This window comes from Anomalospiza imberbis, chromosome 2, assembly GCF_031753505.1.
Source record: "Anomalospiza imberbis isolate Cuckoo-Finch-1a 21T00152 chromosome 2, ASM3175350v1, whole genome shotgun sequence".
Lineage (NCBI taxonomy): Eukaryota > Metazoa > Chordata > Aves > Passeriformes > Viduidae > Anomalospiza > Anomalospiza imberbis.
Window position 1 is genome coordinate 69,989,877 of NC_089682.1, and position 13,220 is coordinate 70,003,096.

The 13,220-nt window shown below is 40.9% G+C and overlaps 1 protein-coding gene across 33 annotated transcripts in view; it reads right to left on the reverse strand.

Annotated features, from left to right (window-relative positions):
- Nucleotides 1–1,524: 1,524 nt before the first annotated feature.
- Nucleotides 1,525–13,220, reverse strand: part of DLG2 (discs large MAGUK scaffold protein 2) — a 984,419-nt gene continuing 972,723 nt past the window's right edge. For all 33 annotated transcript variants that reach the window (XM_068181606.1, XM_068181605.1, XM_068181599.1 and 30 more), the window contains 3 exons: nucleotides 12,544–12,653; nucleotides 7,404–7,495; nucleotides 1,525–6,708 (listed from right to left, as the gene is read on the reverse strand). In XM_068181606.1, the coding sequence (XP_068037707.1) occupies nucleotides 6,602–6,708; nucleotides 7,404–7,495; nucleotides 12,544–12,653 (309 nt within the window). In that variant the 3' untranslated portion in view covers nucleotides 1,525–6,601. The remainder of the gene's footprint in view (nucleotides 6,709–7,403; nucleotides 7,496–12,543; nucleotides 12,654–13,220) is intronic.

Sequence of the window (13,220 nt, forward strand, 5' to 3'; positions counted from 1 at the left end):
TGCATTGTGCCAACTATAAAGTGCTCTGATTATAGTGAAATGAAAAACTTACTTATGCTACATAGACACCTAAATTCTTCTGAAAATCATGGTGAAGTGACTTCCTTAAGATGGATTTTGCACTTGGAGGTATCTGAAAGCAGAAGTACAGCTCACCTACCTTGTAGCTTTGGTCCCAAATAATTTTGCAAACTGGGAGATAGAGTCTATCAAATCATAGGTTGTGAATTGACAACTGAGTCCAAATACTTGGCTGTATGTGTGAAGAAGCCATTAAAAGGCAGTGGGACAAATGAGAAAATGTGACCATTAGGGACATATTCTAATCCTGGCCAAGGAAAAAAGCTGGCAAAGTTTGTCACCACTGCCTGAATTGATCATCACATCATATCTAGCTTGCTACAGTTTTAAGTACTTTCTGTCTCCAATCCACATTATAAAGATTGTTTTCTAAGTTTCTCTTGCTTGTGTGGAATATAGTCTGGGGAATTGGCTCAGGTTGACCTAGAGAGAGGATGAAGAAGAAAGTACTTCAATAAGAGATCCTAGAGAGAGGATGAAGAAGAAAGTACTTCAATAAGAGATCCTGCTCAATGTCAATTGCTTGGATTCCCTTCTTCTTTTGAATCTACTGGAGAAATCTAAAGCATCACAATGAATGTTTAGATAATTAACAATCCTTGTGATCGCACATGTAAAACCCTGTGGATAGAGTTTTTTCCTTATAGTCTCAGTTGTGGCTCCCAGAGCCATATGGAGGCTCTGTGGTCCTCTGCAGACTGCAGATAGTACTGTCTGTATCAAAAGCAGGGTCCCCATACTGTTACTGCCTCTGCTGGGGACTGACAATACTCACATGGCCTCCCTGGAGCCCACAAACCATCTGCAAAGTTATTCCTGGAATGGCCAAACCCCAAGGTTCTTGAGCTATTGGGATCCCATAGCACAAGTGAGTTTATGCTCCACTAAGCTGCTTAGAAGCAGCTATAATGTGATTATTACAGTCCTTTTCCCCATGGCTGTGCAACAATGTCATAAACATGGAATGATTATTTAGTTATAAAAAATATTCTGGTCATTATTCATCAAAATGCTGATGATACTGAATTAACAGCAGAACAGTGGTAAGGAGAAAGTGGCTGTACTTCACCAGAATGAATCTTCTTGGTGGCAACTTCCACATCAATATGAAGTAAAATAGAAATAAAAAGGGCAAGAAGGAAAAAGGTATCTTAGTCATTTTTGAAACCATCCTCCTAATACCACATGTGTCAGTCTTGTGTGTTAGATGTGATAATATCTCAAGACAAAATAAAAGCATATTTCTTTTACTATTCTGCTTCAAGGAAAAAAGACAAATTATGCCTTGTGAAAAAGCAATTTGCTATAAAGTGTAAAAATGCTTTAATATTAATATTTTATAATAAAATTCATGACATATTTATAAACACTCTATCAAGCATTTACAACTGAACCACAGCTGAGAGCTTGGACTGGAATAAATAAGCAAGGACACAGCTAGTATGAAATATACAGCTTAATTTTTATAATTGTGTGTGCTTTATTCTTTACACAAATGGAATGGATGCGCAGAGTATTTACACATAACAGGAGTGTAAGCTGGACAGGGTGTTTTGTAAACTCCAGTTCAGATTCTGAGTACCCCACATTACAGCTGGACTGAGAAACATCCTGCTAAAGAGACGCATGCCGGACATTGTGCTGGAGGGAGCAGCTTGGTGCAGACAGGCTGCTGCACTCAGAAATTCAAACTGGCCAATTCAAATTTAGGAGCACAAATCCAGAAATTAAAAGGCTATCCCACTAAGAGCCAACAGTGTTGCCATGTTTTTTTTTCCTTTTTTTAATGCTTTTTCCCCCTGCACCAAAGATCTTGCCTGGGATGCTGGCTCCCATGCCCAGAAATGCTGTTTTACATCAGGGCAAGTTGCCTGTGCTGTAGGGCCAGAAGGTGTAAGCTGCTAATGTGGTGTGAGAGATGATGGATTGCCTCTCGTGCTTTTCACCTTAAAGGCAGAATATCAAAAAGGGCCAATGAAGTGGTAGTTCCTATAGCTTTTGGTGCGATGCCAGTGCAGCTGAAGCCTTCTGCAAATCCATTGGGCCCTTGGGGTATTTTTGTTAGCAATTTCACAGCACTGGCCTCAAAAGGATCTTGGTCCATGACTTGGCCCTCTGGGTGTTACAGTAAAATAAGCAGTAAATAATGATGGAAAGTGCTGAGCCACTGTTTAATCAGGTGGCCTTGGTATTTTACAGAGATGCAAAAAAATTAGTATGATGAGGAGGATGGATGTTTAACTTCAGGTGGTATAAATGGGATGGACTCCATTGAAATCAGAGGAGTGACTGCAATTTCCACCAGCTGAGGATCTAGGCTAGCTATATGCTGGATAGATTTTAGATGTTATCTGTTAGCTTTGATGCTGATTTGTGTCCTAGAATAGAAACCTCCTTTTTTTAGCGTAATAACCTCATCCTTATTTCTGAACCAACTGACAAAATGTCTGATTTTTAATGGGAAAGAAAAATGTTTATTCCACCAAGGAAGGGGCTTGCGCACTTGAATGCAGTTGCACAGTGAACCACATGCATGACAGGCAAAATGTTCAAGAGGGAAAATATTGAGATTAAAAGCTGAGAAGGATAAAAGACCACTTTCTGTGAACACAGCAGATATTATGGCTTTAAATCTGCATCTGAAAAAGGAGGTTGATACTTTTTCCTCAGCACGGTTTTTCCTACTAGTAGCCTCATGTGTTTTCACTGACTGAATTCTCTGGTCAGGGACGCAATTTGAAAAACAAAAACTCAAATATAAGAAAACCAAACCAAAAATACAATTTGACTGGGTGCTGATGAATGAGTAACAGTGAAGGTGTAATGCCAACAATTTCTCTATAGGAAAGTAATGTAAATAGGTAGGTGGATGTTGTATACCTAGGACACTGTTGCTGGCTCATAGTGGTTATTAGCTCAGGTACCACACTGCTCTCCAGGATGAGGATTTGTAATTTCAGTGCAATGGAGAGATTTCTTATCCTTGACTTTCACCAAGAGGTTCTTAGGCCCCTATCCACACCGGAGCATCAAACCATGCTAGCTACGAACACAAGTACATCACAGAATATTGAGCTAGAAACAGCCTTTAATACCAAAGAAATTACAAAGCGCTAGCATGGACAGGGTACCTTTGTAGGAAGGGGGATTAAGCAAGAAAGAGGCTCTTCCACTGGTTGATGGTCAGACTGTAAGACCAGTGAAGAAGTGCCATTCCACTGAGCCCTGTTAGCAAACTCTCAATGAGTCAGTGCATGGAAGATTTTTTTTTTTTTTTGTGGCAAGGAAAAATAATTCAATTGTAATATTGCACATCTGCACAAATCTAGCAAGATGTCATTGTGATCATTCATGGGTGGACAAAAAGCTGTGATAATTTTGATTCTGCTTAGACCCTATGGTGCTACACACTGTGCCAGAACATGAGATATAGCACCAGGGGTGTGATCTGGCACTTTTCCTAAAGGGTCCAGCATTTGCATTGATCTCATGGTTAGATGCTCCCAAGTCTTTAACATGGACAGAAAAGGAATCTGATTACGCTAAGCTGTGTTAGCATCAATATGGAGTCAGGTGCCAATCACTGTGGGTTGTGAGTTTGGACTTCTTCTTTTTCACCAGATGTAATTTTGCAGGAGTCTTATGCTTTTCTTCCTCCTCCCACTACCACCCAGTATGATCTGAACAGCTGCAATGCAAAAATGTACTGCAGCTCTTAGGATGCTGCAACATGGAATGCAAAACATCAACACACAAAACAAATGGGAGTACAAGTCCTAAGGGAAATAAGACCTCTCACTGATTCTCTTGACGATTTGTTTTTAAATATAGGTTTTATTTAAAAAAAAAAAAAAAAAAAGAAGTGCAATGTCAACTCTAAAATGGAAGCACAAACAACGGACAGGGAAAAATAAATAATGTTACTACAGTAACCAAGGACTGATGGAAAAATTGATTGTACTCAGCCGTAGTGTTACTGTTCACTGTAAAGCACAGCACATGACAAAGCAAAACAGTTACTAGTAGGATAGTACCATAAAAGGCTGCATGCTGAACTAAGAAACAAAGAAGCAGATGTGATTGATTGCTTAAAAACAGAGCTGAATATTAGAATGAAGTTCCTGCTTTAGGATACTTGGTTTTTCAGGTCTGGTGGGCTATTTCCCAACCTGGGGCAATAGTATTTTGCTAGCATGGAAAAATCCATGGCTTCCAAAGATCTGGGGTCACTCTGTGGACTTCTGCAGAATTATCCAAAATCAAAGCATTAATTAATTAATATTAAAAAAAAAAAAGTTTATAGCCCTTCTGGTTACAAAGCTCTTCTGGAGACTTAACTGAAACCCTTGTTTATAAATCTGCGCTGACCAGGCAGGAAAAATAGTTAAAGAAGTGTGAACTTCTCAGTTACCATAGTTGGGCAGTAAGCATGAGAGGCCCACTCAAGAGCCAGTAAAATGCCCATGTTTTTAACCCTGTCACCGCTGGTGGCTTTTGCAAACATCCAGCTCGTCACGCTGTCCGCGGAAGGTGGCTGGGTAGCCCTGTCAGCTGGCAGGGTGCAGAAGTGTAAGCTTCAAACAGACAAGTGCCAGAGGAGTCTATTTAGCATTTGCCCTTAAGACATCCGTAAGCATTAGGGCTGCTGTAGCCACCAGCTATAAGCATTGCACTCCTGCAGTGCAGCAGAGGCAGGAGTCTGGGTTTTATAGAGAACATGGTCCAGCAGCAGCAAAGGCAATTCAGTTTTACTGTCATAGCATCTGTTACAGTTGTCCCCTTGTAAGTCAGTGAAGAATGGCATCACTATACAGAAGAAGGGCAATGTGAAATGAGAAAAAAAATACCTCCTTCTCCCCTTCCATGCACCCCAGACTGCAATTCCACAGACTTTCCCCAAATCCCTCACAAATGTCTATTGCCTCAGTTTTTGCTTTTAAGACCCTTGTTGACTGTGAAATGAATGAAGATACAAGTTAGTTGGTGACCTGCCTGCAAAGAGAGGAAAGATCAAATGCTTTTGTTATTTCCCTGAGGGAAACAGGAAGAGTCATAAAACATTTGGGGATTAAGGGTGCCTCCTTCCTAAGAGAGAAATTATTATCTGCATTTAAGCACTGACATTTTGCTTCTGAATAGTTGACCCTCTCAAAGATGCATTATCCTTTTGTGTTCAGAAAATTCCTACAGGGCAGTGAGTTCAAGAGATCTTTCCAAAGGAGTTCATCATGATTAAACAGAGGCAAGGGAGAGGATTAAATTGAAAGAAAAAAAAGATGACAACTACTATTTAAGGAATTTTCTTGCTTGTCATTAATAATAGAGAATCTGTTATGGAAGAGGTATAATGCAACTTGATGGTCCTCTTTACATTTGACAGTCACACAAGGGTGTAAATATTTAATCTTTCAATTAATTAATCTTTACAAAATATCTTCACAAAAACATTTTACCTATAGAAATTAGTTTCTATACATCAATATATTTTTATTTTTATAAATTATTCCATCTTTAAGTGCCTTCTTTCAATATAAATGATAAAATAGACAATCAAAAATTTTAAAGCTTTTCCCAGTTGTATCCCTCCTTGTTAACATAGGTGCTGTGAATCCTCGTACATGTGTCTGTCTGCATGGGAATGTGTTTGTGTGCACATGTGTGTGGTGTGAAATGCTTCCATCCTCTCCCACCTCTAGACACCATCAAAATAAACCATGTTGTTGGTAGTTCCTGATGCAATAGTGCTTCCAAAGGGGAAAAAAAGAAAGCTTGACTTGATTTCAGAAATCAAAAGATGTGCATAGTTACCAAAGTCGAGGTGTACCAACTACAAATGTGCAATGACAAGCTTGGAACAAGACCCGCCTCCCAGTCAGGTCACAGAGTGTCCCAACAGTGAACAACAGTGACCTCAGTAGGAAGTGGACCAAATACTCTGAGCTTGATTTTGCAAGGTGCATGTGGCCCTGATCTAGCAAAAATGCTTAAGCCTGTGCCTAGCTTTGAGCACGTGAATAGTCCTACTGGAACCGGTGGGACTGAATGGCATCGGGATGGGTCACAAGTGACTCCAAATCAACAGGCTACTCATGTGTAGGAATTGGGGTCAAGTGCTGAGCGCCTTGCAGGATCAAGCCATCTGTGAGATTCAAGAGCTGGGAACTTCTCTAAAGCAATCAACACACTGAGCTCAGCCATTGAAATTGATCAAAATGTCCATGTGGGCACAGGAGGTGGCTTAGCTCCCCTTGACAGAGGGTCTCCACGTCAAAAGTTTATACCTACAACTCGTGCTCTGAGCACACAACAGATTTGCTTTATATGGTAGAAGTCTTTTTGTTCCTACCCTTTGACCCATCAGTGTCCTTCATGGCTTCAAACACTTTGTGTTGTACATTCATCAAAATTCACATTGACTGCAAAGAACATAAATGCAACAAAAACAGGAAAGCCTCCAAATAGTATATTATAGTTTTCTTCTAAATATTCTCCCGTTGTAATCAGAGGTGCAGTGGCTAATTTATAATTTTTCCTTTGAAGGAATCCAGATGAAAGGCCCAGATTGTTCTTCAATTACAAGTTTGCATTGATTATATATATCTTCTAAGCTATCTCCTTGGACAATAGCTGCAGTAGAGAAAACATATCAATATTTCTTTTAATTAATAGATACAGCATCCAGTGTCAGCAGATCTTCAGCACACTCATACACACTCATAAAATGAGAAGGAATACTGGCATACTGAGATGTTTATGGAAAAGTCATACCCCTGCAGATGACAATTAAGTTCAAATCAGTGGCACCTGCCTATGGCAGAGATCCATCCCACTGCTCGTACTGAGAAGACTGAGCCAGGTTAGTTCAAAGAACTAGCACTTCTGTCCTGGGGAGGGCAGCACAAGAGATCCTCATACTGTTGGAGGTCAAGCTTTACACTTCATTCAATTTAGAACCTACTTCAGCAGTGGGCAGCAGCAGATTTGCAACCTTTCTGATCTGGTTATATTGAGTTCACTCTTGGCTGCTGACATTAACAAGACCAGGCTCAAGCTGACAGAAGGTAAAATAACTGTAACACAAAGCACAGTGGTTTGTACCTTAATTTCCCTCCACATAGATACTCCTTCAGGACATCAAACTTTTGAGGAGTCAAGTGCCTCAACTGCTTTTGAATTTCAAGGAAACAATACTCTCAAGCCAGAAGTCCTTGCTCTGGGCACACAATACTTATAGGTACCCTAGCTCAAAGACAGTGTTGATCCAGCAGTTTTGCAATAAAAGACTATATCTTGGAAAAAAAATGGTATTAATAAAAACATACCTGTGAAATATTCTCCAAATTCTTGTTCTAATTTAATTGCTCGATCATAGGTTTTCTTTGCTTGCTCCTCTGTAAGACGTTTATTCATTTCCCTAGAAAGATGGAGGAAGTAATCAAAAAGTTTAGATTCTTGCAAGATGTCTTTCAAAAGGCATGCTCAACTGAATCACAGATGGATTGAGATTGGTAAAAGAATGAAATGGTAAAATTCTTCCAACAGTTCATGGATAGCTTCAATATTTTCAATTTAATTTCATTCTTATGTAGTACGAAACTACTTCTTCAGACTATTTCCCATTTCACTTTTCTCCACCAAATTTTTTTTTTGGGTTCACTACTCTACATTCTCAAAAAAAAAAAAAAAATACAAGGCCTGAGTCTGGCAGCTGCTAACTGAGATAGACTTGAGACATCAGGAGCTCATAAACAGGTCTGGAATCCAGGATGTCGCACAGTCTGAGCACTCAGCACTCCTGCCTGAAGCGCCTTCAGGAACCTCTGTATCTCCCAGACTCAGCAGGTGGTCTCATATGGATAAGGTTGCTGCTTATTGACTGCTTATTGGTTGCTAATAAACAAAAAAATCAAATATAGAAGGTAATATTCTGGTTTCTTCAGAGTTTTGTTATTTGATGGAGCATTTCTGTTTCAACAGAAGCACTATTTAATAAGTTTAAGAAATTAGTTGTCTTGCCTGTGCATGCTCAGGTATTAATACCACTGCATGCTTGCAATGAATCAAGATCATGCTTATTCACTGCCTTATACTCATATGCCCATAGATGTCCAAATTATCAATAATAAACAGAGTTTGCTTGTTCTAACATTTTTTCCCAGTGTAGATTCAGTTTTTTCTTAAAACATGATAGAAATTTTCTGAGGCAACTAGGAGAGCATAAATCTGATTTTATGCCTTGCACTGAATCATATGATTATGTGGTAATGGACTCTATGCAGTATGCCATGGGTGATGCATGTAGGAAATTATGGACATGATAGTGTAAAAAAGCACGCTCTATGAAGTGCACAACAGTATGAATGTGCTACAGCTAACACCTACTTGACTTCTGAAAAACATCCTGGAAGATGTCCGGGATGCAAAAAGGAGTTTCCAGAAATGGCTTAAAGCTGCCTACCTATATAAGTAACCGTATAGCTGGGAACAATGCTTAGAAAAACCTCTTTGCAAGTACTAATGCCATGGAGAAAGCAGGTTTATAAAATGAAGGATAAGAATGATTTATTTTAAAATTTATGTCAGTTATCTGTAGATTATATAAAAAGGTTTACTATAATCCTTGTGTTCTGCTAAATTTGTAATAATACTAATTCTATTTATTGGAAAGATTGCTATCTAATCAGGTGGACTTCACATCAGCTACTCCTGCTTTAGGTGACTGAACTAAAACTCTGTATTATAGTGGGACACGCCACTGCAAATTCTTAGGCAAACTTAACATTTTCTTCTTATGGGCACTTAACCAATATTGTAATGCTAACAACATCTTTTCAGATCTGTTTCTGGTAAATTTTTGAGAAGTCTTTCTCAAGATCTTTGAACAGCAGAGAAGATAATACAAATATAATCAAGTGTTTAAAATAGGAAGTACTTTGAAATAGGTAGAAATTTGCATTACACTTTCAGGTTGTAGTTTTGCCTGGGGTATAAAACCATGCTAGTTTTATTCCTGACTCTGCCCATTCTGGGCCATTAGAAGAGAGGATGGAGAAGGGGAGGACCATGATGTCCATTTTCCATGATGAAATTAAAACGCTGTCTTACTGCAGTCCCTTCTATTTCTTATTTCTTAGCTGGGGACCTGCACAGCTGGTGAATTCAAAATATAGAGCATATTTTCCAGGGCCTTCGTCCTCTCCCAGTGAAGAGCTTACCCAGGCAGGTTCTTTCTTACTCCCATTTCTCAACCCCATGATCTCACCACTCTCCTCATTCTTCTAGAGAGAGAGAGGCTGATTGAAGGGTATGAACAACCATGCCTCTGGGAGTAAACCAGGTGGAGTTGTGTAGGAATGGGAAGAGAGGAATGGATGGAGGGAGGAAGGCAGGGAGGAAGGGGTGATAGAGCAGTTTGTTTACAGCAATGGCCATGTGTTCTTTCAAGTGCAGGTGCAAATTTGATTTATGCTCCCTTTACTCTTCTTACCTCCACTTCAGATGGCTGCAAATGAGCATATGCATAAAAGAGACACTACAACTTTATGTGCTAATCTTGATGAAAGATAAGTCTTTTTTCTTTGTTTCTCTGCATCTTGTGATTAGAAATTTTTTTTTGTCTTTTGTGTTTTGACTTTGCCATTGAAGTAGCTTTCAACTCATTTGTATGAACAGAAGTAATAGTTATGACAGATAAGCCTATAATTTTTTGTGTTGCAGTACTCACATACCTAAAAACAACTGAAACACAGAATGATTAAGTTGAAAAAGACCTCCAAGATTATCTACTCCAAACTTTGACTGATCACCACCTTGTTAACTAGATCATAGCACTGAGTGCCAAGTCCAGGCATTTCTTGAACAGCTCACTTGTGAAGTATTAGCATTGCTTTCGTTCAACAACAGAATGATTGTCACAATATTTTGCATCTTTATAACACCATTCGGTCTATTCAAGGATTTGTTGTTCTAACATCAAATCAACAAAGCCTCTATGTTATTGCCAATTTCTGGTTCTGCCTGATGTATTTTTCAGAGTAAGGGCCACTTTTATTTACTTTGATTTTTTTACCACTCCAGAGGCAATGCCAGCATTAAACAAATAATGGAAATGTTTTATGAATGGGAAAACTGTATGTTAAATCTCTGTTAAAACAATCAGTGCAGGCTATCAGACTACCCTTCCCCTTCTATGCAGCAACAAAATCAGAATATTATTGAATTGTAGGGCTGGAAGAAAAATCAGGAAGTCAGGATGGTGCTGTGCAAGTACCAGATATTGTGCATCTTTCCTTGTAATGTGGCTGGACATACAACAAGGTCATTGCCAAAGGCAGGGCCAAGAAGAATGCATATTCCGGGGATAGGTCATGTTGGAATTCTCCGTCTCCGTGACCAGTGGCTGCAGGCACACTATTACCATCACCAGACACGCATCTGTCACAGGAGGGGGAGTGCAAACGTTTTAGCTGTCAAACACAAACCTATGGCACTACCTGGATTTGCAGAGCCCTGGGGAATGGGAATCACAGAATCACGGAATCACTAGGTTGGAAGAGACCTTCAAGATCAGTGAATGCCCTAGCACCTCAACTAAACCATGGCACCGAGTGCCACATCCAGTCCTTTTTTAAACACATCCAGGCATGGTGACTCCACCACCTCCCCAGCAGACAGTTCCAGTACTTGATCACTCTTTCCATAAAAAACGTTTTTCTAATATCCAACCTATATTTCCCTTGGTGCAGCTTGTGACTGTGTCCTCTGGTTCTGTCAGTTGCTGCCTGGAGAAAGAGACCAACCTCCACCTGACTACAACCACCTTTCAAGAAGTTGTAGGGTGATAAGGTCACCCCCAAGTCTCGTTTTCTCCAGGCTGAACACACCTAGCCGCCTCAGCCGTTCCTCACAGGGCTTGTGTTCCAAGCCCCTCTGCAGCCTCGTTGCCTCCTCTGGTTGCACTCAAGCATCTCAACGCCCTTCCCAAACTGAGGGGCCCAGAACAGAACACAGCACTCAAGGTGTGGCCTCACCAGTCCTGAGTACAGGGGGAGAATGACCTCCCTGCTCCTGCTGGCCACACCATTCCTGATACAGGCCAGGATGCCGTTGGCCTTCTTGGCCACCAGGGCACATTGCTGGCTCATGTTCAGCTGGCTGTCAACCAGGCCCCCCTGGTCCCTTTCTGCCTGGGCACTGTCCAGCCACATGGTCCCCAGCCTGTAACATTGCAGGAGGTTATTGTAGCCAAAATGTAGGACTCGGCACTTGGATTTATTAAACTTCATCTTTTTGGACTCTGCCCATCCATCCAACCATTCCAGGTCTCTCTGCAGAGCCCTCCTACCTTCCAACAGATCAACACATGCTCCCAGCTTAGTGTCATCTGCAAACTGACTAATGAAACACTCAATATCCTCATCCATGTCTTCAGTAAAAATATTGAACAGAACTGGCACAGAGTTCAAATTTTCACCCCTATCACAGCAAATTAAGCTGATAGCTCTTGCATAACTGCAAGTCTACATGGAAAACAACTTGATAACCATGTATTTTATCCTGAGTTTTAACTCAGGATGAATATCAATTCCATATTTCCTCCTCAGCCTTCTCTCTGTGACACCAGATAATTCCTGCTCCTCCTGCACCGGGAGGGTGGAACCCAGAATCAGGCCAGCACTTCAGCTGAGGCCCCAGTAAAACAATATAGCAGTCTATTGTGTCCTCACACAACACTGATATGAATACAGCCCACAGTGGCAAGTTCCTTTTTTTGCAACCACATTACCCATCCATTCATATTCCTGTGTGATCCACCCCAACGGCCAGATGCTTTTCTGCAGTGCTATAGCTAAATTATTCCCTGCTTGTACTCGTGCCTTTCATTGTCTCTCCTTTGTCTGTGCTGAATTCCATCTTACTGATCTTATACTGAGTTTTGATCTTATCCCCCAAAGTAGGTGCCACCTCAGACAGCCTTGGCAGCACGGACCTGGCGCCTTCTCTTTCATTCTTGTAAGTGTTATGTTTGCCCTTCTCCAGTCCCATAGCTCCATGCTTATCCTCTTACAGACCTGCAGGTAAATGAAGGGCTGGTGAAGCGGAACACACCTCAAGTCCGACACAGGTTTAGCCCCTGGTTCATGCCCTTGGCAAGCCAAGCTGTGTGAGTGAGTCCCTTGTGAACTTGTTGCACAGGTTGGAGCAAGTACACCAACCACTGGTAGGGGGTCCTTTGTGGTACAGCACATAATCCCACGTGTGCCAGTCTGAAAGGTTCAAAGCGATGGCTTGTTCCTTGAGATACCTGGATACAGTGGATGACAGGCTCTGAGGGCACTCTTCGTACTTCATCTCATTATTACTAATTTTAAAGAACAAGCCAAATGTAGACTCAAGACCTGTGTGGTGCCACTTGAGGCTGTACCCGAAAATAATAAAATGCTTGAAGAAGTTTATACTCACATCAGAGGCTCCCATGATTTGGGCTTAATGAAGATAGCAATGGGATAGAGTTGTGCAACTTGTAGTCGTTTGATAGCATTTCCTGACACATCAAGTATACAGTGCTTGCCCTGTTGGAAACAGATGAGCATGTGTTTATTTTTGCAGACTTTGCTGCAGGTCAGCCAAAAGATAGGAAGCAAATCTGTGACACAGTGCCCTGGAACAGGGTCATTTCTGGCACACCAGGGAAGGGTGCCCAGGGTATGTGCTCCATTATGCTGCATTCTTTCCTTTGCTTTGGTGCCATAATAAATATACACTGGCGATACAGGAACAAACTTAGGATTTATGGGATGAAATTTGCAGGGGCAGGAGGATTTTCTTGAGATGAGGAAAAACAGTTCATAAAAGCAATAGGATGCCCACATTCTAAGTGATTAATTCAGTTCTTGTATACGTCAAAGACACCCTGTGTCACCTGAGGCAAATAATTTAATCTGTCTGTGGTTCTTTTGCCTCTGTGAAAGTCATTTAGTTTATCTACCTGTCTTAGAGAGGGAAGAGTAGAGGCTGTTTTGAGAAGTAGTTGAGGCACTGTGTTAGAATCCATGGCACTACATCCAACTACAGGCAGTGCCAAGGATGATGTCATTCAAAGTCACAGACTCCACTTGTGGAGACATTATAAAGCCTAT